The sequence below is a fragment of the Peromyscus maniculatus genome, chromosome 3 (genome assembly GCF_049852395.1).
Source record: "Peromyscus maniculatus bairdii isolate BWxNUB_F1_BW_parent chromosome 3, HU_Pman_BW_mat_3.1, whole genome shotgun sequence".
Taxonomy (NCBI): domain Eukaryota; kingdom Metazoa; phylum Chordata; class Mammalia; order Rodentia; family Cricetidae; genus Peromyscus; species Peromyscus maniculatus.
Window position 1 is genome coordinate 148,712,600 of NC_134854.1, and position 24,316 is coordinate 148,736,915.

Here is a 24,316-nt window from a genome sequence, read left to right on the forward strand (position 1 = left end):
TGTGTCTGTCTCTGGGGTACTGGAAACTCGTCCTTTGGGTCTCACCTGGGCCTTCCACGCCCTTGGCTCTAGCAGAGCTCTCCTGTTGTAAGGGAACGTGGGACTCTCCTCTCAGTCCCCAGGGACCCCACATTCCTGTCTGGACGCTGTGCCCTGTTAAGCTTCAGTGTTGCTTCTTTAATAGCATGATCCCTCCGAGCCTAGAAATGCTTGAAAAGAAATAAATACAACTTCATTTGTCTTAACAAGTATGCAGAAGTTGTCCCAGAGAGCTGGGTGCAAGAATCATACAGGGCAAGGATATGCCTCGGGAGGCTAGGCAGGAAACTTGCACGGAGGTTTCTAGAGAGAAATCCAGTCTTGGAGTCAGGGGAAAACAATTTTAATCTCACATGGACAAATAGTGTGAATCATCTCTTTCCAGGCCTCAGCTTGCCCATCTGTAAAATGGGGGAGACAAACCAGGTAACATATAAGAGCTCTTCCAGATGAAACAATCCATGATGCACAGTTTGACACCAAGGAGGATAATGTCTGTCTTGCTTTGTCTGGAGGTCTGTGGGCTGGAGTGGACTTACTCCAGGAGGGGCCGTGACACCTTCATCCATGCATAATGCTGTACTCGTCCATACAATGTGAACCAGCCCAAAGTCTCTCTGTCCTCCTCCTCCTCCTCTTCCTCCTCCTCTTCCTCCTCCTCCTCCTCCTCCTCCTCCTCCTTCTTCTTCTTCTTCTCTCTCTCTCTCTCTCTCTCTCTCTCTCTCTCCACACACACACACACACACACACACACACACACACACACACACACACACACAGAGAGAGCAAAAAAACCTCAGTTGAAGAAGGTCACTGAAGTACATCCTCTGGACTGCCTACGCAATGTCAATTGTCAAATGTGGGAAGGAGCGTCTCCACACTCTTGTAGGCTGCATCCTTCTGCCAGCAACTTAAGGAAAATCCTGGACAAGATGTCCAGTGTGGCATCTCCTTCCTCCTCCCTGAACACAGAGCGACCTGCTCCACAGACAGATGGCAAAAGCCGACTTTCACGAAGTGGCAGGAAGAAGCTAAGTCTTTCTCAAAGGCATTTTCTTAGTGGGGCACTGCCCTCTCCACATCAGGATCTGGCATTGGCGATAAATACAAATAAAGCTGAATACAGGGACATCAGGAGAACAGATCTGGGCTCACAAATGTGATGAAACCCCCAAGAGGCCACTCTGTGTGACAACTAAGCCAAAGTGACAGGGCATGCAGCTCTCCAGCAGGGGCAGATGCTGCATTTGTAAAGGATTACATTCTGAATGGTTATATAAACACCTACAGTAGGCTAGATTCTGCCTCAGCCCACAACACCTAAAACATTTTCAAACTGCTCCCTTTCAGAAATGTTGCCAACTAGTACCATAAAAGCCAAGCCTACCTCCTCACCCCTTAGCAAGATTGGAGCTTGCACTATGGCCATCAATCTTAAATAAATCAAGACACCACCTGACATAGAGTAGTGTCTTCCTTTAGACTGCTGCCGGAATTCCACTTTGAGCTCTCTAGGAGATCCCCGGTGGCCTAAACCAAACTCTTCACCACGCTCGAGGATGACATTCCATCTGGGAATCCCTAGGAGGGATTTGGCCACTCATTGTCTTGTGGGACTTGCTTTTGTTTTACAACGGCTGGTCCTTTTCTCTGTGAGTTCAGAAGCCTTAGGAAGAAGGAATGGTGTCTCTCCATTTGTTCCCGATGTCCCACACCACATTGGAAGACAGTAGGCCCACAACAGAGAGAAAAGAGCATGACCCAGGACCAGACTCCATTGTAAACAAACTTGCCATTTCTGGAGGGTACTCAGAACAATGTGCCCCTTCCCCAAAGAAGTTCTGCTCCACCTACCCCAAGGCAGATAGTGTTGCATCATGCAGAATAATGCAATACAAACTCTGTGGAGAACTCCTCAGGGACCAGCAGTTTGAACTGTTTGAATCCCCCTCCAGGGAGCAGCCCAGCTGGGCCAACCGAGGAGCTGGGAATTTTTAAAGAGAGTCCGAGTTTCTTCTCTTTGCCCCACCTCAAACCCACAGCAGGAAAAGAAAACCTGTAAACAGTGAAAAAGAAATGGGGCGGGGATGCAGTGCCTGCCTCCCAGAGCACAGCCCCCAGCTCTCTGCACACCTTATCCATGCAGAAGACAGGTTTCCTGCTGTGGGAGCCAGCAAGAAACAGCTGGATAAACAAGCATGGCTGAAGTCACTTGATTTCATCTCTTCAAAGGAAAAGGATGTGGAAAAGCAAGGACACAGAGAAAAGGAGGATGGGACAGGGCTAGAGATAGCTCAGCAGCAGTCTGCACCTCAGGTGGCTTTCCTGGTGACTGGACACACGGCAAACCACAGTGGTGGGCTGGGTGACTGCAGCAATTACCCGAATCAGTGCAACGGGGCGGGGGGGGGGGGGTAGGGTGCACTGAGAGTGTGGAAAGTCTCCTGCTGTCGCCATCTCCAGTAGGAGGCTGAACAGGGGACTGGGAAGCCTAGTTAAATCATCTTGGTCTCTTTTTGTAGACCTGAACTAGGGGACCCCCAGCACCCACACACACACAGGCACAACAGTCAGTCCTGATTTTCTCATTTCCTCCACTGTGTCCCTAAGCATGTGCGGAACACTGCGCCCATTCCCTGGACACATTAAAGATGAAGTCCTTGTAAATGGGGCCAATACTTCATCAGACACCTAGATGAACCCCAAATCTGAGGGCAGCACAGCCCACCTCACTTAATCCTGCCTATCCCTGTTGCATCTGTTTTGCTTTGCCGGGAAGTCGGAGCCCTAGGGGCTACCTCCCAGATCCAATTCCCAGGCCAGTGCCAAATCTCAGACATTAGCTTTCAAAGCACAGAGAGGTCAGAGGTGACACTGTGGAGCAGGACTCTGGCAGGTGCCCTGCTTAGACACACTGCACATTGTCAACCAACAGGGCCTCTTGCTCCTCCCCCTAAGCTTCCCTGCACTGAAAGCCCACAGAGGCAGGCTTCTGGGTCCTTCTGTTTCTCTTGCAGATCATCGGCTACCAGAACAGTTCTTGACTAGGAGTGACCGGGCTTTCAGAAACTGGTTTTTATATCCCATCTTATTTATATCCACAGCTCTTAAATTTGAATTTAGTGAATCGGTGATAGGGAGGCCCAGCCACATTCTCAGAATTAGCCACTGAAACCCAGTGTCACCTTGAAGCAGGGACCACTGGACCAGCAGCTTCCCCAGTGAGGTTGTAAAACCACCAGCCTGTATCGTAGAAAAAGCAGCAGCAGGAACCCAGACAGCTCAGGAACCCAGAGAGAAACTGAAGCTGGAATAAGACTTGCTGTGTGGTTATACCACAAACCATCCAGCTGAAAGAGGAACAAAGAGATTCATTCTGAGTTTAGGAATTATGGGGGCGAACCCACAGGCTGTCCTTGAGCTGGAACAAGGAAACCCTTCCATATTCCCCACCATGAAGGCATGGCTCACACCTCTGCCAAACCAGGCTCCAGGGTAGTGAACAGGCAGGCGCTTCCCTGAGTGACCTTCCCCAGACTATACTCCTCTGAATAGGCTTCTCTGTGAGCATCAGGCTTGCTTCTCAGAGCTACTGAGAACAATAACATGAAGGACTTAGGACTTACAGGAAAGGAGACAACCTTGAGAAGCTCCGAGCTGGTGCCACAAGAGGACAGTTGCCGGGCGGGGCTCACCACCCCTTTCCTTTGATCTCACTCTCTTCTAGAGTCTGTGCTGACTGTAATACATCCGTGTCACACAGCCTCGAGACAAGCAATCCATCTATGAGCCTTCTGAGCTCAGAGAGACCCATCAGAAAGAGCATGTTGAGCTTCTTAGCTTTCTAACCCCATTGAAGCCTTTGCACTGACTCCAAATCCAGACAGCAAGTGGCAGACGTCACTCATTAACATGCCAAAACACACATCAGCAGTAGAAAAACTAACACTTGGCCCAACGGAGTCGGAGTCGCGTTTTATTTCCTGGTATCAAAATGAAAAGAATGAATTCCCAAATGTTTTCTTCCAACATCATTAAAATGCTTCTGTGAAGAATGTCACAAGAAATGTTTAAGGGAAACCAAAAAAAAAAAAAAAAAAAAAAAAAAAAAAAAAAAAAGATGTTCTAGTCTTCCAGAATATTCTCTACCCTAGACACAAAGCACCAATAGCACAGGAACCTGAACATCTTTTTCAGGGTCTCTGGCCCCAAGTGTCCTAGGAAAAGATGACCCCACCTCTTTTGTAATTCAAAGTATATCTTAAGAACACACCAAAAATTGTTCATGTGCACCGCTGTACAAAAATGCACTCATCAGCCATACAAATATTTGCCCCATACACAAATATAATCACATGTAAAGTAAATTTGGAACACAGGGATAGGGAGGGCTATGACTCCCTTGGGATCTGAGCTATTTAAAGTCATTTTTGTTTGAGTTATCCCTCCCTCTGCTGGGTATAGAAAACTGGCTACGAATACATCCATCTCACAGGGCCCACCATCTCAACAGCTCCTGCGTCATGGAATGTGATACTTCTTAAAAATAGGTGACCCTTGGTGTTCTGCAAAGAGGAGGAAAAAATGGGGAAGTTAGAGGGCGGGGTGGTGGGAAGGGTGAAAAGCAGAAAGGCAGGCAGGCATCCAGACATCGTGATCAGGTGGGCTTCGAATACTCTGTGGTATAAACAGCAGATGTCCAGGCTCCAGAGGGCCGGCCCTGTTCCCAGCTCCACGGTCACCAGTCTGCCTGGATTTCTCTTTACAAATCTGTTTCCCGGCTAGTGTCCAGACAGAGGGCATATAGGGACCTCCGCAAGTCCACGTTGCTCTTGGCCTTGAGGTGACACTTTTCTAGGGGGCAGCTACCCCTTCTGATACTGTCAGAACTCTCCAGGGAACCCCCAGTCTTGCAGAAGGAGGCCTTGCTGCAGCTGACCTTCCTCTGAACCCCTGTGTCCAGCCCAGACTCCCGCCTCTGGTTGCTCTGCTCTTCCTTCAGGGCAGCCTGCTCCTCATGGTCAGTCTCCCGATGATAGAAGTAATTAAAATTGGAGACGATGACAGGCACGGGAAGGGCGATGGTGAGGACCCCAGCGATGGCACACAGTGAGCCCACAATCTTGCCTCCCACGGTAATGGGCCTCATGTCCCCATAGCCTACAGTGGTCATGGTGACTACTGCCCACCAGAAGGCATCTGGGATACTGGAGAAATGGGACCCCTGGTTGTCTGCCTCTGCGAAGTAGACGGCGCTGGAGAAGAGGATGACTCCGATGAAGAGGAAGAAGATGAGTAGCCCCAGCTCCCGCATGGATGCCTGCAAAGTCTTACCCAGGATCTGCAGCCCCTTGGAATGGCGGGAGAGCTTGAAGATGCGGAACACCCGGACCAGGCGAATCACCCTGAGGATGGCTAGGGACATGGCCTGCTGCCCATTCTGACCACCGCCTCCTGGCTGTTGCTCTGCCAGCTCGGTGCCCAGGGTGATAAAATAGGGGAAGATGGCCACAATGTCAATGATGTTCATGATATTCCGAGAGAACTCTGCCTTGCTAGGGCAAGCAAAGAAGCGCACAAGCAACTCAAAAGTGAACCAGATCACACATGTAGTCTCCACGATGAAGAATGGGTCAGCCAGAGTCCTAGGCAGGAGTGGTGCCACTGTGGGGCCAGAGGAAGGGGCGCCGGCCCCGCTGCCATTGGCCCCTGGGGCGGGGGCTGGGGGCTGGGGCGGCACTGGGGGGTGGCGGAGCAACTCCCGTTCATCCCTGAACTCAGGTAAAGTCTCCAAGCAGAAGGTGATGATAGAGATAAGAATGACCAAGACCGACACGATGGCGATGGCTCTTGCGGACCCCGAGCTTTCTGGGTATTCGAAGATTAGCCACACCTGGCGCTGGAACTCGTTGCGGGGAAGGGGCTTCTCCTCTTCCTTGATGAAGCCCTCGTCCTCCCGGAAGCGCTCCATGGCCTCGTCCCCCAGCTGATAGAAACGGATCTCATCCGCAAACACATCCAGGGAGACGTTGACCGGCCTGCGCAGGCGACCCCCAGACTGGTAGTAGTAGAGGATGCCATCGAAGCTGGGCCGGTTGCGATCGAAGAAGTACTCATTTCTCAGGGGGTCAAAGTAGCGCAGGCGCTTGGCTGGGTCCCCTAGGAGGGTGTTGGGAAACTGCGCCAGGGTGCCCAGCTGTGTCTCAAAGCGCAGCCCGGAGATGTTTATGAGGACTCGCTGGTGATGGAGCGACCCTGCACCCTGTGGAGCCTGGTCCTCCTCCACTGTGCCCAGGCCAGGGTCGCCTTCTTCCTCCTCATCCTCAGCAGGTAGCCCTCTAGGCTGTGGCAGCTCCCGAGGCAGAGGGGGCAAAGGCTGCCCCCCCTGGTCCTCATCCTCATGCGTGGCGCGCCCCCTCGGTGAGGGTTCTTCCGACTGATTATTGAGCCCTGCCGTCGGAAGGCACCCACACTCTCCCCTGGGGGTCTGCGCACAGCTTGCCCCTGCCTCCCCTCCTCCTCTGAGGGTCATGGCACTGCCGTTCTCCAGAGGCACCAGGGAGATCTCCATGGCCCAGGGGCAGGGGGCATGCTGCGCCCCAGACAACCGATTCCCACACCCCCAACTCACGCTCAGCGCCTTGCTTCGGGCTTCTCTCCAGCTGAGGGCCCAGCTGGCTCTGGGCTGGCTGGGGTAGCTGGCCCGATCCCCTTGGCTGGTCCTGACGTCAAGAAGCCTCTGCCCCTACTCCCAGCCTCTCTCTCTCTCTCAGTGTTCTGGCAGCTGGTTACCAGGCAGCAGAAAAGCCTCCTTGCAGCAGATGCAACCTCCAGCAGCCCCTCTCTGGCTGAGCTCCCCGGCCTCCGCCCTTTGTGGCTCCCTCCTCTCCTCCTCCCCCTCCCTTTTCTCCTCTGGGGACCGAGTCAGAGAGTGTCTCTCTGGAGGGTTCAGCTGGGGCTCCACAGCAAAAATGGACGGGAAGGGGAGGAGGGAAAGAGCGCGAGGAGAGAGGAACAGGTTGTTCCAGGAGTGCTGAAACTCCCAGGGCAACAGGATGAGAATAGCTTCAGGATCTCAGATCACCTGGGAACACACTGAAAGCCAAGGGGACACGAGCGGATGGGAGCTGCTTTAGATGGAAGGGAAAGGCTTTTAGCTGAATCTAAGAACAAGAGAACCAGGAGAAGAGAGTCCTTTGCATATTGTTTCTTTAGAGCAGTGGTTCTCAAACGTTCCTAGTGCTGCGACCCTTTAATACAGTTCCTCACGTTGCGGTGACCCCCAACCATAAAATTACTTGGTCGCTACTTTATAACTGTAATTTTGCCAGTGTTGTGAATCGTCAGGTAATTTTTTTTTTTTTTGAAATAGAGGTTTGTTGAAGGTTTGCTGCCCACAGGTTGAGAATCACTGCTTTAGAGTATTTACAGCCTCCCTTCTTCTTTTGAAAGAATTAGACTGGATGGGAGTGGTGAGCTGTGTGTGTGTGTGTGTGTGTGTGTGTGTGTGTGTGTGTGTGTGTAAGAGAGAGAGGGAGAAAGAGGGGGGAGGGAGGAAGGGAGGGAGGGAGGGAGGGAGGGAGGGAAAGCGCTCTTCTGATCTTCCAGCAAATCCGTTGAAGGGTAGGAAGCTGAGACCTCTTAGCCTCACAGCATGCCCTTGAACCTGGTTTCCAACCCAGACATTGGGGATCTGAATCTGATCTGGCAGTACAGAATCAGGGGCAGCCTCATCAAGAGAGAAACTGTCGGATCTCATGACCCTGCGCCCTGCACTGTCCCTCCAACCTCTCCACCAAATCCTCAACTGTCAAAACCACAATGAGAAAAGAGGGTTATAAATCCTGGTCAGGTAAGATGCTGCAGGGGAATCCTCTCTGCTAGTAGCTGCACAGAGCCCTGTGTAAAGAGAGGGAGTGGAGGGTGTCTGAGGGACTTTGGTGGTGGTGGTGTGTCCATGTCATTCTTGTGTGTTTCTACATCATCTTCCTTTGTAAGTAAGTGCTATTACTACCTTCAACACACACAAAAATTGAGGCACAGATGATGGACAGAATTGCAGAGGTCCACAGAAATAGAAAGTGTTAAAGCTGGAATTCAAATCCAAGTTGCTTGAATCACTCCTCCCCATATCTGGCCTGGAGAGCATTAGCTTTCATTGCAAGAGGCAGGAGGATAGCTTAGATAACATATAGTCCTAGGCATTTATAGACATCAGCCCCCCACACACACACACATACCCTACCTTCATCTTTAGTCCATGGGGCCACTGCAGGCATCAAAAGCCAAGGGGAGGGTTTCTCAAGGCATGCGTGGCAATTCTAGACACAGCCTCCTTCAGAGGTTTCTTGGTTTTACACTGCTGTGAAGTTACTGCAGTTTTGAGTGTCTACATTTGGACAGGACCCTAGGGTGATGAACAATGGAAGCACTCTGAGGTGGCATGGATCTTAGACTAAGCTCTTGGGTAGTGCTGATTTAACCGTCTGGAAGACACACCTTGAATAGCAACCTTATTTAGCTAAAGTCTAAATGATGACTCTCAAGGACTCTTTTGCAACACCTCATTATTTCTCCAGAATAAAATGTATGGGGGGGGCAGGGAGTTGATTCATAAGAGTAGTCCTCCTAGACCACAGGAACACTTGGCAAGACTGTGTAACCAAAGAGAGATGTTATAAGCAAGGCATTGAAATGAAAGAGAGCTGGGGCTAGAGGAGAAGGGAGAGAGAAAATGTCAACTTTGTTAATCCATTATTAATTGAGAACCAAGAATGGTAAGGCACACCTTTACCCCCGGTACTTGGAAGGTAGAAGCAGGACAATTGAAAGGTTGAGGGCAACTTGGGCTATATAGCAAGACCGTCTTACAAAAACCCCTACTACGCCAGACATAATGGCACATACCTGCAGTGCCAGTACTTGGGAGTGGATGTAGGAAGATTAGGCGTTCAAGAGGTCACCCTCAGCTACACAGACAATTCAAGGCCCACCTGGGCTGCTTGAGATAGTATCGAAAACTACTCACTTACTAAATTAATTAATTAATGTCTACTACATGCAAGCTATTTCTCCAGGGTATAAATAAAACATTAATGACCAAGGCAGACATATTTTGCAACCCCTTAGTGGTACACCCCAAGAAAGGAAAAACACAATGACACCCAATTTTACATTGCTTGTTTAATTTCAACTTTGAGACGTTCCTCACAGAACACAGGGTGCTGTGAGAACAGTGAAGGCTGGGCTCCTTTCAGAATCTAGAGAGGCCCTCCTGAGGGGGTGAGCGGAAGACAGGCTGTTGAGGTGGAAGGAAGGCTATGACTTCAGAATCCAGAAAGGAAATCCCAGGCCTGCCTTGAGGACCAGAAACAAAGTTAATGGAACTGACAGAGCAGGCTGAGGAAGGGTTCTGTGAGACCGGCCAGCCGGGTGGACGGAAGCCAGTTCATGAGGAGCTGACTGGCCATGTCTTAGAGATCTTCTCTTCCCAGCCCTGTCACAGTGGTGCCTTCCTCCACACTTAGATACTTCTCTTGTGTCTCTATGAGGCAGCTGTGCTGATGAGCCTGTATTTCGTCTCGACCTCTCCCCACTTCCCATTCCTCCCTCTAGAAAATGTCTTTGTCTTTATGCTTAAGGTGTATGTGAGCACCTACACTTGGTTTTAACCACTCATTATCTATCTATCTATCTATCTATCTATCTATCTATCTATCTATCTATCTATCTATCTACAGACAAGTAAATATATAAGTAGATAAATGAGGGGAGAGAGAGAGAGAGAGAGAGAGAGAGAGAGAGAGAGAGAGAGAGAGAGAACTGAAGAGAAAATGTGAACCAGGCTATGCTTTACTAACTTCGGGCTCCTTATAAAATTATACATTATGTGAGCTCTATATTATACATTTTAGTGAAGGCACACTGATTGCAGCTGAACTAATAACAGATGCAGCTATTAGATCAGGCATAAAGGGGAAACTGAGGGACAGGAACAAAGGTGATTTCTAATAATAACTAACATTCACAGAGACTGAGGAGTTGATATCTAACCAGATAAATGTAAGAGCCATTTAGACGACCAAATAGGGCAAAGAGTAAATTAGGTTTGCTCTGACCCTTAACTCAGGTTATATATTACTGAATTACCTGTTACCAAACGTGCCACATCAATTTTGTGGATAAAAACAACATTGTGGGTAAAATGTCAATTTAGCATGTTGGATTATACAGCCTAACTCCTATTGTTTGAGAAGTAGTCACTGTAGTTCTGTGTACTATATTAATATAATGTTAATCAATTAATACATACTATAACCCCAAATGTGAAGACCTATATTTTCACCTAGATTGTGGGGGGAAGCTTCCATTACTGAGCAAGTTTTAAGTGGACAGAGAGGAACAGAAATAACATTTGGCTCTGGTTACAGCACCAGGTATCAATTGTGCTTTTCCACTGTGGAGGGTTGATCCACAGGAGACCCTCATCAGAAATGTTTGCACGGCCACAGCCTGCAAACAGGCTGAAGACACTTATCCAGGCAGCAAGCTTAGTGCTCCAGCTGCTTCCAATCCTCCCATTCAAGGAGGTGGACCAGAGACTGTTGTGATGGAGAAATAGTTTGGGCAGATTCCACCAGGCAAACTGAGAGATGCTGAATTTGGGGAATACATCTCCCTCCCGCTTTGATCACTCTTGGGAAGGAGCTCTCCCACATTATCCTGCTCACGTGCTTGCCCTGTATCATCGAATTTCTCCTCCTTTCGAAACAGTAATTAAACAAAACCACCACTCTTTCTAGATGGTAGGACACAGTCACATCCGGATTAGGGGAGATTTGTTTTCTCCATCTGCCTTGCATCTTTCTGAGGCGCTGTCCAGAGAAGGCAGAACAACCTTAAGACTTCTTTGTCTGCACCAATGAAAGCCCAATAGAAGTCAGACTGTTTGAAATCTACCAAAGCATTTTTTCATCTCAAATAAATAAAGGAAAAGTTGATCAATGGGTCCTTACTAGTTTGGGTCTTAGTGCTGACTCCATAAAATATACAACTCTATGCTACACTAGAAAGATGCATGATCATGCAATCATTGACCATAGAATGAATGGTGATACTCTTTTGCACAATCTTCTGTCCCAGACAAATAGCCCTCCTCCACACGTAGCATATACATTAATGAGGGGAGAAGGTGTTCTTCCTCTCCACCCCTTCCCTCCTCATTGCCCTGCAATCCAACACCTTGAAAGGAAGCCCTGGAAGTGACCTCCCTTTCCTGTTTGAGAAAGCACAGAAGAGGAAGGAACCAGCACACACAAGTCAGATGTGTGCATGCTGGAGACACAGGTCTCTCCCTCGCCAGTGGACACGTGGGAAACAATTGGGGGTTGGGCATGGAAGGAGCATCCTGGGAGGGTGAGGGGAGAGGGGAAAAGAGATTATGCCTACATTGACCCAGATTTCTGTTTAGAAGGATTAAGATGAGAGGCCATTCACAAATTAAGGTTCACATCTGGAGCTTGGCTTTCCCCGTCCCACCTCCTCCCTTTCTGCCTCCCTACACAGTGATAATCGCAGAATAAATTCATTAATGGGTCCAGTGCATTTTCAGAGAACAGAGAGCGTAATGTGACCTGAATATACAGTAGCTGGGAAATTCACCAAACAGCTGGCGTTGGTGAGTCTGGGTGTCTTGCTTTCTCCTGGGCCTCCCTGTGGTCATCACTCCTCCATTGACAAGCTGCAGGTTAGAGCTGAGTTGCCAGAGTTTCTTTCTTTCTTGTATCCCTCTTTTCCTCTCTCAAACTATCTAACCACAGCACTCACTCACATAAGATGAAAACCTTCTGTGAGATCATTAGCCAATAGTTTCCCTATCATCTAAGGTTAGAGATGGTGGAATTTGTATTTTTAATTTCCCAGTTCCAACTATAATTCGTATTTTTAAACATTCTTCCCAATGGATAAGACCAAAGATCCACTGGCTTTTGCAGTCTATGTCAGAAGATACGTTTTTGAATCTAGGCGAGGTTGTCAAAAAGCATGATAAAGGCATTTTATTTAAAAGCAGCTAAGCAAATGTAAGATCCTTTGGTTGTTGTACAATTAGCATTCCTTCTAAGCCTGGGAGAAAACATGAGGATGGTACACAGTTCATGGCAATACTCATCTCTGCATTGATTTCTTCTCAGTATGCCTGTCAAAGTAAATCCTCTTCATTCTGATTTGGCAAGAACTTGAATGAATCATGGAAGAGGACTGAGGCTCAGTGATAGTGTTAAAGCCGCTGGTCCTAGTGGTGGAGGCTGAGCTGGGGTAGCCATCAGCTGCGTGCTACTCAAATGTGATTCATTGACCAGCAACACCGGATGCAACTGGAGCATCCTGGGAAGTCAGTGCCCTCTCCACACACATGGCATTAGAGTATCTGGAGACAGGCCCAGGAACCAGTGTTATCGGAAGTTTCTGTGTGATCCTGATATGCACTAAAGCTAGAGAGGACTTCTCAGAGGGCCTGTCTGAGGGCAGAGGCTCAGCAATTCCACTTACTCGTGATGACTCAGTTTCCTTGTGTGAAGACGTTATGGAGACAGTAGTCAAGACCACTTCCCATAGAGTTTCTAAGTGTCAGCTGTCTCAGAAACCACAGTGCTCAGTGTGTTACTGACACCAGCCAGTCTGTGCCATTTGACTATAGTAAGCACCCACCGACGCTATGTCCATTAACTGTTCAGAGTGACCAGCACTGTCACTGTGTCATCTCCCTGTGCTGACACCACAATGCAGCCGTGATCCTCTGGGTTAGTGGGAAGTTGGGGAAAGTGGATCTTGGGTTATCAGCTTCAGCATGGGAGACCCTGATGGAAGGTATTGGGGTAACAGAGTTTTATTGTCTTAGTGAGGGTTTCTATTACTGAGATAAACCACCATGATCAGAACCAACTTGAGAAGTCAAGTGTTTATTTCTGCTTACAGCTGTCAGAGCACACTCCACCACTGAGGGAAGTTAGGTCAGGAACTCAAGGCAGAAACCTGGAGGCAGGAACAGAAGCAGAGACAGTAGAGAAATGCTACTTACTGACTTGCCCCTACGGATCGCTTAGTTCACTTTCTTATACCATCCAAGACCACCATGATAGCTGGGCCCTCCCACATCAATCATCAGTCAAGAAAAAACCCACAGGCTTGCCTACAGGCAGGTTTTATGGATGTGTTTTCTCAGTTGATGTTTCTTCCTCTCAGATGACCCTAGTTTGTGTCATCTGAGAGGTTGACATCTTGATGTTGACATCATCTGCCCTAGGCCTTCCTAGGCAGTATCAGCTTTTCATTGCTTCTATAATAGTCTGCCAAGAATAAACTCAGTATTTTGCTGTTCCAGAGGCTGCGAGTTCAAAATTACACTCTTTAAACTAAAATCAAAATTTCAGCAGGTCTGATGCCTTTTAGGGACTCGAGGAGCATTCACTTTCTGGTCTGTTCCAACTTCTCAGGACCGCCTGCATTCCCTGGCTAATGGCTCCCTTATCATCCTTGGTTACACTTCTTTGCCCGACCCATCTTCATCCTCTTATGTCTTAAGAAGATGTGATTTCATTTACTCCACCCATCTCATCCAAAACATTTCCTAATTGACGATCCTTAAAATGCACTCACATTTGCAAAGCCTCTTCTACCACACACAGTAGCATGTTCATAGGTTCTGGGGATGAAGATGCAGACATTCTTAATGGATGATTATTGTACTGTCACACTGTTCTGACCCTAGGGAGTAGGCCTGGTGATTCGGAGTTTAACTTGGAAAGCTGCAAGGGAAATGAGAGGTGAGCTTGTCAAATAGCCTCTTACAGTCGTGAAACATGAGGATGCTTGCTCTGTTGAGGGACTGGAGAGTCTTTGGTTTCAAACCCAGACACATAAGATCCAGCTCAGGCAGTAGTCTCCCCCATACCTCCTGGAAGATGAATAGTGATCCCAAAGACTGGCTTGTCCCGTGCCTACTCCTCAAAGGCTGTGTGTGTGGATAGCCCACACAGTGGGAGTCTGGGCTCTCATTACTGCCACTTCCATGAAATGAGAGGCAGCGTGATTTCTCACACACAGCAATCATTTCTTTTCCTGATAAAGACACTAATCGGGAAAAGGGCAATTATCTCAGCGGACATACCAGCCTTTCGGCGTGACGTTATCGACTGTTTGAAATTACATGGTATTCATCTGCTGCTATTTTAACGTGTGCCTTCTCTTATCCCTTGACTCCTCAGCCCACTGATCGATCCCACCCTCCTACCCTGCTTCTTTTTTATTAATCTGGGGGAAAATAACTGACTTATTTTCAGCCAGCTGATGTTGCTAGCAGGACTCGAATATCAAGAGTTGTGATGAGGAATTTTAGTCTGTCTGCTGGTGTCTAGGTACCACCCACTGGAAGTCTCAGAAGTCCTCACCTTTGTTTCTACCGACAAAGAAATGGCTGACAACAGCCCCTATTTGTCTGGTTGCATGAGCTCCATGGCCCCTTAGAAGTCCTGGATTATTCTACTAGATTAGAGGAAGTCATTTACCAACCTCGTGAGCTGCAATCTTACAGCTCAAGACAGAGTGCTCTCTCTCTCTCTCTCTCTCTCTCTCTCTCTCTCTCTCTCTCTCTCTCTCTCTCTCTCTCCCCCCTGTGTGTGTGTGTGTGTGTGTGTGTGTGTGTGTGTGTGTGTGTCAGAGGTGAGGAAAGAAGGTTGCTAGCCCTCTATGGAATTAAAGAGCTTGCCACTGGGAGACAAAATATTAAGGCAGGAGTGCCACCTTACACTTCTTGTTTTTACATTTTTTATTTTTATTTTTAATTATGTGTATGCATGTGTGTCTACATGGGGGTATTTTCATGGGAGTACAGTTGCCCTTGCAGGCCAGAAGAAGGTGGCAGATGCCCTGAAACCAGAGTTACAGATGGTTGTGAGCTGACTGAAATGGGTGCTGGGAATTCTGGTCCTCTACATGGGCAGTATGTGTTCTTAACCACTGAGCCATCTCTCTAGCGTCCCCAGTCTGTACTTGGTATTACTAGTTACATGATGTGGACAGGTAAACGAACCTGTCCAAACCTTTGTTCTTCCTTCTAGAAGATGGAAACACAGTTTTGAGTTTGTAGGTTATCTTAGGTTCCATGTAGAATGCAAGTTCATGTAGAATACATGAGCTGAGCTGTGTAGTCATGATACTTGGCTTTCAGCTCCATGTCCTACAATACAACCCCTGAGATCTTTGGAATCTTCAAAGGGGTGGATTTTTCTCCAGAACAATGAGTGGTCTGAAGGCTGAAGCCCCTAGGGAGCTTCAGGATGAGGGCTTGTCACTGGAAGACCTGAGGCAGGACTTGAGAGCTGGTGGGGACTAGCACAGAGCGACTGACGTCAGTTTGTCACTAGCAGCTAACAACTTCATCAGCTGTGTCCACGCAATGAAGTCTCCCTGAAAACGTCAAAGAGTTGAGTTCAGGGAGCTTGCATGCTGAAGACATGTGGGTCCTTGGAGTGCGTTCTGTAGGCTCTATACCTCGTTCTTCTGTGCATCTCTTTATCTGCAGCCTTTAGATTGAATAGGTAAATACATGCATTTCACCAAGGTCTACAGGTCTGTCTGGAAGGGGGTTGTGGGCATCAGGTCAGAAGCACAGGTGAAGCAGCCTGGGTTCATAAGTCAATCCTTTACCCTCTATATCTGACCCTGCCTCCAGGTAAACTGAGTCAGAACAGAATGCCACTGCCAACACAGTCAACACTGAGAGGTGGGTGCTGCAAGTAACCCTACTTTATGGATCTGGATACTTAGTGTTAGTTAGTTCAAATAAGGTGATTGGGAGGGCAGGTCTTGAGTGGCAAGTGGCAGGGCCATGGTCACTTCTGGTGGTGAGAGTGTCATTAGGGCCTTTCTGAGGAACAGAGGCCAGAGGAAGGTTCTTACTGGTTTAGTCCAGCGTTCTTCTTCCATCATGCCCTTGGCTACCTCAAGCACTGAAAGGCTGGATGGAGAGAAGCCAGTGTCCCAGTGTGTGTTAATGAGAGCCTGGAGCAGTCCCAGACCTGTGCAGGTTCTTACGAGAAAGTCACTAAAGGGTGGGGCCTCCATGATGCAAATGTTGGGGACCAGTTTACTGTCATGTCACAGGCAGGAGTGGCCTGCTTTAATTGAGACAGCACCACCTGCTGGCTGCTCTCTCGTAGGTCAATTCTAGCCGCTGTGTTCACAGCCCAGGAAGGAAAGCAGGCATGAGAAAGGCATCAATTTATGCTCCTCAGCTGCCAGGAGCACTTTGCAAACACTAAAAATGAAATAATATTGTGTACTAAGATAGAACTCAGCTGTCAAGGTGCACAGCTGGGCCACATCTGGGCTCACCTCATGATGGATATTTCTAAAGACTCCAGCTTACTCAGGAACTTCCTTCCGGGGAACTCAGTCCTTGACCCTGTCACCCTCCAAGCACTCTTAGGGAATAGGATCCAAAACAAGACAAGCCTGGGTGCAGGTGGCGCTCCATCATTTATACTCTGGGTCACCTTGAACAAGTAAGTCACTTAACCTCTAAGCCTCTCAGGCTCACTTCTCTCATTTGAAGAGGAAAGGTGTCCAGTTCACACATCCACAGGCTAGTGCTGTGTCCATTGAAAGCACTGGAAGAATTGGATGTGGCCCACCCTTGGTCTGGAGTGGCTCTGAGGTTCTCACTGTCTTCCTCACTGCTACAGAGGAACAACCAGGAAGTCAAAGCAGTGACCCTGGCAATTCCACTTTAAAGCAGTGTGTATGTGGGGGGCAGGGAATGAGTTTGAAAATCAAGAAAATATTCAGTAGTATAATATAGAAATATAGGGCTGGGCGGTGGTGGCGCACGCCTTTAATCCCAGCACTCGGGAGGCAGAGCCAGGCGGATCTCTGTGAGTTCGAGGCCAGCCTGGGCTACCAAGCAAGTTCCAGGAGAGGCCAAAGCTACACAGAGAAACCCTGTCTTGAAAAACCAAATATATATATTAAAATTTGGAAATTTTAAAATTAAAAATATTATTTTTATATACACGGAAGACAGTAAACTTCAACAAATCCCCAAGTAAAGTAGGGATCAGCTCTTCCACCTGCTTCAGGCATTGATGGATGGGTGGAGGCATCTTTCCCCAACCCACGCCACCACGTAACAGATGGGTAATAGGGACAGCTCTCCCATGCTCACAACTTCTGGGCTGGCTCACCCACACCTCTGCCAATTGAGTTGGCTCTATTGTGTTGCCCAGGTGAGGTGCAGGATCTGCTCTCCCGAGTGTTGCAGCTGGTGGGGGACTGGGACAGCTCTCCTGCTCTTTTTTTTTTTCCTTTGGTTTTGCGAGACAGGGTTACTCTGTGTAGTTTTGGTGCCTGTCCTGGATCTCGCTCTGTAGACCAGGCTGGCCTCGAACCCACAGAGATCCGCCTGACTCTGCCTCCCAAGTGCTGGGATTAAAGGTGTGTGCCATCACCACCCGGCAGCTCTCCTGCTTTTATGACCCCGGGGCCAGCTCGCCCACCTGCCTCGGGTGTTGATTGGCAGGGAGGGGGTTCAGGAGACTTCTATATGTGAGAATAAATGAAGAACAACCATTTCTCAACAGTCCCCTTATCACCCTGTAGAAACTTTTTGCACAGTTTACGTTCAGAGTTCTTAGTGGACTCTGGTGTCTCCCACTGAGACAGGAGAACCGTTGACCTCAGATGATTTCATTTGTCAATATTTATTTGACAGTTGAATAAAGCAGAGAAATCCGCATGTTGACAGAAAACAATTCTGATCCGTGCATATATCCCTTTCTCTCACTCTAATAACGTGCTATGGAAACATACAACTACAGAGACACACATGCTGAGGGTGGTGAGCCAAAAGCTGTGTGTGGAAGGAGGTAGTTGTTCACAGCCACATCGGAAACCAAGTCAGTTTCCCACTTCAAGTCAGATGGCAAGCCATCCTTGACTTTGTCCACACCCAGACCTGTTCTTTACAGTGGCCATGACCACCAGCTGTAGAATCCAAGCCTCAGAGGCACATTTGTTGAGATGAAGTAGGTGCCCAGTATAGTGGCCACTGAAAACAAGACAGTCCCTTCCACTAAAGAACTATATCTAGTAGAGGCAGGAGGTGCACAGATAGTATAAATCCATGTGAGCAGTGGGTATGAAGCCTGAGTCCATTTCATTCTTCCTGAAATCTAGAAGGGAGGAGATTTTCCTCTTTTGTTAGATGAACTGCAGCTCGTGGGGCGGGACAGGGGAGGTCTGATGAGTGCTATGCTGTCCTCTGCCCAGGTCTCCATGAAGAGGAGTGTCCTCTTCCAGTGTCCCTTGAGAGATGTCTTCTGGTGGAAGCTGAAGGAAAGGATGATGAGGCCAACATGGAAAACCATGGTTGCTTTGAAATTCATCTGTAAGCAGTACTTGGTGAAGAGATGGCAGAGAGAGTGAGCAGTGATGGTCACGGATCCTAGAAGAAATAAAGCATGGGAGTTAAGGGAGAGAGCATCAGAAATCATCCTGAGGAGGGACAACTCCCTTCCTGGGTTCCTCTTGTCTAGTCCCCTTGTCCACCAGCAGAAGCAGGACCTCCCACTGTTCAGAAACAAACAAACAAAAAACAAAAAACTCAAGCCCCAGCCCATGATCCCAGGAATCTTCTTGCTCCTTCTTCTCAAGTTCATTGCTTCTACCCCCCACAAGTCATCCATTTTTGTCATGCTAACACTGATGGTGAGCTGAGTGACTCCCAGTTCCTACGAGGAATACCTCAGACTGTCAACAATATCTGTCAGTGATGGTCCCTAAGCCTCAGGGTACTCAGGCATCCGTGTTAGATCAGCAGTCATGGGTCACAGGATGCTTGTGCTTAGTGGCCATCTAGCTGCAGCACTCACATTGTGGGTGATGGGAATGAGCCCTGGTCACCTGTTAAAAGTTTTCTATCATGCTCATTCATTATGGTTAGCTCCAAAGAACAAAGGAGGTAGCTACTGAGACTCTGACATGTAGGGAGACCAAGGAAGACCCTGGGATAAGAGAGACCTGTTCATGATTAGGTATCAGGACACGGGTGTAACTCAAAACATAGCTGAGGGGTCAGCCCAGATTCCTGGCGCTAACAGGGTCTTCTCACCAGCCAGAGGATGAAAGATTGTAGGTGTAACCATCGTATTAAATGAGAAACACAGAGCCAATGCAAAGATGAAAGCCCAAGAGGTCAGAGCTAAAAACCTTACCCTTCACTGCCACTTCTGTCCTCCTCAGCACGAGAGCTACTTCCTGTCTGTTTGTCTTTTTTATAGACTTTCTATTCTGCCTTCTCATTGGTTGTAGACCCAACCACATGACCTCCTTGTCACTGCCTGTCTGTACAGACCTCCAGGTCTTCTGTGGTTGGTATTGAGATGTGTCTCAATGTGTCTCCATGCTGGCTGTATCCTTGAACACACAGAGATCCACCTAGCTCTGTCTCCCAAAAGTTGGGATTAAAGGCATGCACCACCACTGCCCAGCTTCTTCTGTGGCTTGCTATTAGCTCTGACCCCCAGGCAACTTTATTTATTAACATGCAAATAAAATCATATTTCAGTACAAATAAAATATCACCATAAAAGATGTTTCCCCTATAGATAGGACCTATGAGAGGCCCCAGGCTCTGAAGATGTATGCCAAAAAAACCTAAGCATCCACTGAAGAAGGCTGCAGAGACAGGTGGGAGAGAAAATCATCAGTAAGATTTTACCTGAGATCTGGAGTGAACCAGCTAAGATCATGATGGAGGGCTGGGGGAGCAGAATGCTATGTGAGTATATGAATAATTCCCTTTCACTCTTTGGGCTATTGCCTGAGCTCCTGGAAGGCACGAAGGAGCAACAAAGGCCTGGCCTCATGACCTCAGGGAAGGGCCAGCTCAGAGACAAGCTGTGCTGGCATGGACACCCATCTCCCAAGCTGTCACTCAGCCCAGCAGAGACCTGCTCCATGAGAGGCTGAACCTCCACAGGGACATCACTCACCTTCCCAGGCAGAGTGCCCTGGACTCTGGCCCATCAGTTGAAGAGCATGGTGCCATGTCAACAGGCACACTGGAAGGTGAGCTGACGTAGGTTCTCACAGAAGGAAGACCTAGAGAGGGAGGAGGGAATTGTGTCCTTTCTTGGGGCCTTCTTCCTCCAGGCTCGTCTTCTAGAACTTCAGACACCCCTTTGGAAAGGACAGGTGATTAACTTACTTTACTGAAGGAAAACATAAAATAAAACAAAACAAATGTCAGCAGCCATTTATTAACATCTATTTAGCACCTGCAGATGTCAAGTTCATTATATGACTCTAAAATCATTTAAACAATACATAATAGTTTGCAATTTATGTTTTTGTGGCTTCTGCCTTTCAGATAAGGAAACTGGGTCTCCAGAAATTCAGACTCCTGTCCAAAGGCACATGACTAATAATACATGACCAAACTGGGATTTAAGTAGTCTGGCTTCAGAGACTAGGCTCCTTCTGACATCCCATCTTGCCTCCCAGAACCCTGGCAATGAACCATGTAAGAGGCTTATAAGAAAAAGGCCCCTTATTTCCACACTACCACAAATGAATTATGAACTGATCCATCCACAGGGTCCTGCAGACCCTCTGGGTTTCCCAGCCAGGCTCCTTCCCTGACTGACATGTAGCTTTGGCGGTGGTGGCGCACGCCTTTAATCCCAGCTCTAGGTAGGCAGAGCCAGGCGGACCTCTGTGAGTTCAAAGCCAGCCTGGTCTACAAAGAGAGATCCAGGACAGGCTCCAAAGCTACACAGGTAAACCCTGTCTCAAAACAAAAAAACAAACAAGAAAGAAAGAAAGGAAGGAAGGAAGGAAGGAAGGAAGGAAGGAAGGAAGGAAGGAAGGAAGGAAGGAAGAGAGAAAGAGAGAGAAAGAAAGAAAGTTGGTGTTGCTGTCTGATGACTTTTGCCCTAGTATTTCTTTTTAAATTGCTCATTTTCCATTTTAATTTAATCTAGAATCCAGCTGCTAGCAGGTGGGAGGTACCTGCCTCTATGTGGGTGCATAGGTCAAGAGTAAGGAACCCAACAACTCTTATAGTAGAAAGATGCTACCTCAGTATCTCAGCATTTCTTATGCAAGTACTGGGAACAAAGCTTCTGCATCCAGCTGGAGGAAGACATCTTCACTGGATATCTGGAATGCTACCCACACCTGCCTGATAGAACTCCATATAGGAGCAGGTGGAGGATTTTTACCTTGCAAATAATTCGATGGCATCCAGGAATCAGCAGCACTAACACACGCTCGCCATCTGCTGGTCATGAAAGGGAAGTTCGGTGAGACTACATCCTACTGACAGGGTTAACCTGGGGTCAACCAGCTGTTTCTGTGGGCTTTCTGTTCCCACGGTGTCTACCTGTCTGCAGGCAGATGGCTACTATCTTAGAAAAGAAGGGGAGAAGCTCCTGGGGTGATCACAAAAGGACTTCCAAATATACTAAGGCCAACCTTGATCATGGAAGGATTTTGTTCGTTGAAAACTCAGATTCTTAGCCAGGCCTGTAATCCTGGCTATTAGGGAGACTGAAGCAGGAGGATTATGAGTTCAAGACAAGCTTGGGTGAGTTAGTAAAAGACTCTGTCTTGAAAATAAAAACAGAAAGAGTTGAAGACATAGCTCCGTGGCAGAGTCCGTGCGCGATGCCCAGGTTCAATCCCCAACCACGAAAAAATCAAACAAAAGGAGAGAGGAAAGAAATGAAGAGAAAAGCAAAGCAGGTTCTTGGTTGCCATGTGTGGGGTGGGGGCCGAGAGCCAGGTTGGATCTGCTCCCCCGGCGGCTGGTTTTCTCACACTAAGGCCCTGCCCAGGTTCCATGACGCTATACCCATTTTCCATCCAGTGACTTGTTGGGCCTCAGATAGGATTTTCCAATCCAGAAACTTTCACTCTGCTTCTGGTTGAAATGGAACCATTAGCAGTAATGATGTGACTGTCCCGTGGCTGTGACCAAGCTCTGCCAGCCTGGGAAATGCTCAGGCATCGTCGAGTTCAACCCTCTTTCCAAACATTCCCTTTAGTAGGTAGGTATTGTAACTCTCCATTCACACGTACAAACTGAGCCCCACCACACTCCCAGGAGAGTTTCACGTCACACGGCAAAGAACTGGCAGAATGGACACCCAAACTGGTAAAATGCCATGGGAGCTTGTTCACTGCCTCCTGTCGCAAGGCCCCAGGAACACCATCTCACTCCACTCACAGTGGTTCTGGCACGTGCTCTTCTCCCCAACTTCCTGTTGTGTCCTCAGCCCCAGCCCACCATAGTCGAGTGACTGGCAGAGTGAGCAAGCTGTGGTCAGCCAGGAGCCAGGCAGTCGTGAACTTGAAGGACTGGGACAAAGGTGAGGATCAAGTCTCAAAGTCACGTTTGCTCAGGATATTCTGACACTCATGTCTGGGAAGACGGACACAGTGATGCTGTGAGAGCATTCCACTGTGTCCAAGACCGTGTGTGTGTGTGTGTGTGTGTGTGTGTGTGTGTGTGTGTGTGTGTGTGTGTGTGTGTGTGTGTGTAAATAGAAACCACAACTATGAACCACTCTGGGTATCTAAAAGGCATGAAGCCCTGCTGGGCACCAAGGAGCTGGGCTGAACTAAAGTTTGCACCCACATCCTTCCTATATACAAGGAGCTCCAAGGCTGCCTGAGGACGGAAGATACACTCCAACCTCCAGGGTTGGTGCCAAGAGAACAGGAGTTGTTCTATAGGTCAGGGGCCGACTGGAGATGGACAAACTTCAACAAATGGGAGGAGATACCACTTTCTGCCAGAGCAAGGATGTGTGGCACCTGAGTGCGCTGAGCTCCTGGGCATCTACAGGTGGATGGAGATCTCTGACGGGAGAAGCAGGCCACCCACCAGAATTGAGAAAGAGGAGGTAGTTCAGGATGGGTGCTGGGGGCTGGTTAAGGAACATGGCTTCTGCCATTTACTTACTTATTTATTTATTTATTTATTTATTTATTTATTTGACAGTGCTGTGCTGATTGGCTCCACTCTTGTCCGTGTGAGCACTGTCACACTGATAGGACACCTGCCTCCGGGGTCACGGAAGCGACGGGAACTACTGAGGATCCTGAGCATGAAGGTGGCATGTGTGAGGCGGGGTTTGCCAAGGACAAGAACGGGCAGCAGGCAGAGTGGCTGGTTCTCCCATTAAAATGACACATTCTCCAGGGTATATTCTGTGTCCTGTGAGGTATCAATCGGTGTCCCCCATACGGTACCAGCCACTCTGAAGGGCCTGTCTTTAAAGAGATTTGTTAAGTCAAGGGCCCTACCTTTCAACTTTGCAGTTTGGGAGGGAGACAGAAATAAATAATGGAGCAAGGGAAAGCCAGAGCCCCAAGGTGCCTCCTCCACAGGCTCCGGGACTGGCAGAAGCGGGGGGGGGGGGGGGGCAACCACAGGCCTTCAGCCTCAGCCTCAGCTTCAGCAAAGCATTCAGCTGCCCACGAAGGTGGTGTGAGGTCCTTTGGTGTTTGGAGTAGGTCACTCTGCCATTTTGGCAGACAGCAAACTAATAAGAAGGAGGCAGGTGGGTCTTGCATCACCAGGCTAGCTCACTGGCTCCTCTAGAGGCTAGGGACCAGGGATGGGGATACAGGCTCTACAGCCAGAGCACCTGGCTTTGCATCCTGCCTCTGCTTCCTGACCTCTGTGATGTGCTTGACCTCTGCACCTTCGGTGCCTCGACCGGCGGGCAGTGCCATAAAGACCTATGAGCCCAGCTCAGTCTCCTGCTCGGTACAAACATGAATTGTTGCCACCTCTCACGAAAAGCATTTTCTGATACCCCAGGCCCTTGCCCAGAGGCAGGTGCTGCCTCCTCTACATGCCCACAGTTTGCACCTTTAACTGCCTGTCTCCCCTGACTAATAGTCGCCTACATCACCTGACACCCCTGCCCCAGGCCCCACTGGGAGCCCCCTGGGGTAGATGCTGTGTTGGACACAGTAAAAGCTCCTTGTGCACCTCTGGAGTAGTGGTTCCCAAGGATCTAAGGAAGGGCCACATTTGTGGGCTTAGAGAGCCGGGCAGAGGTTTGCAGCAGCTGGAAGAAATGGCAGTGGCAATGGCGTCTGAGGCCATGGTGAATTCCACACTGGCTGTCTGGAATGCCAGACCTCACTGATTTCAGTTAAGATGATTCACTAAAGTTGGAATGTCCAGAGACGATAAAAAAAAAAG

General features: G+C 48.6%; 1 protein-coding gene and 1 long non-coding RNA gene across 2 annotated transcripts; both read right to left on the reverse strand.

The window, feature by feature from the left end:
* Window positions 1-735: 735 nt before the first annotated feature.
* On the reverse strand, window positions 736-6,923 carry Kcna5 (potassium voltage-gated channel subfamily A member 5). The gene has a single exon (XM_016006409.3). It carries the CDS (start codon window positions 6,608-6,610, stop codon window positions 4,802-4,804), a length of 1,809 nt encoding a protein of 602 aa, XP_015861895.1. The 5' UTR covers window positions 6,611-6,923; the 3' UTR covers window positions 736-4,801.
* Window positions 6,924-17,777: 10,854 nt separating this feature from the next.
* Window positions 17,778-22,432, reverse strand: LOC107402568 (uncharacterized). The gene is made up of 3 exons (XR_013050174.1): window positions 21,318-22,432; window positions 20,088-20,274; window positions 17,778-18,538 (listed from the first exon to the last, which is right to left on the reverse strand). It is a non-coding gene; the product is annotated as an uncharacterized LOC107402568 (long non-coding RNA).
* Between the last annotated feature and the right edge of the window lie 1,884 nt (window positions 22,433-24,316).

Bases quoted from the DNA above. Each gene is read 5' to 3' on its own strand.
- Kcna5 (XM_016006409.3), bottom strand. From the start codon at position 6,610: ATGGAGATCTCCCTGGTGCCTCTGGAGAACGGCAGTGCCATGACCCTC.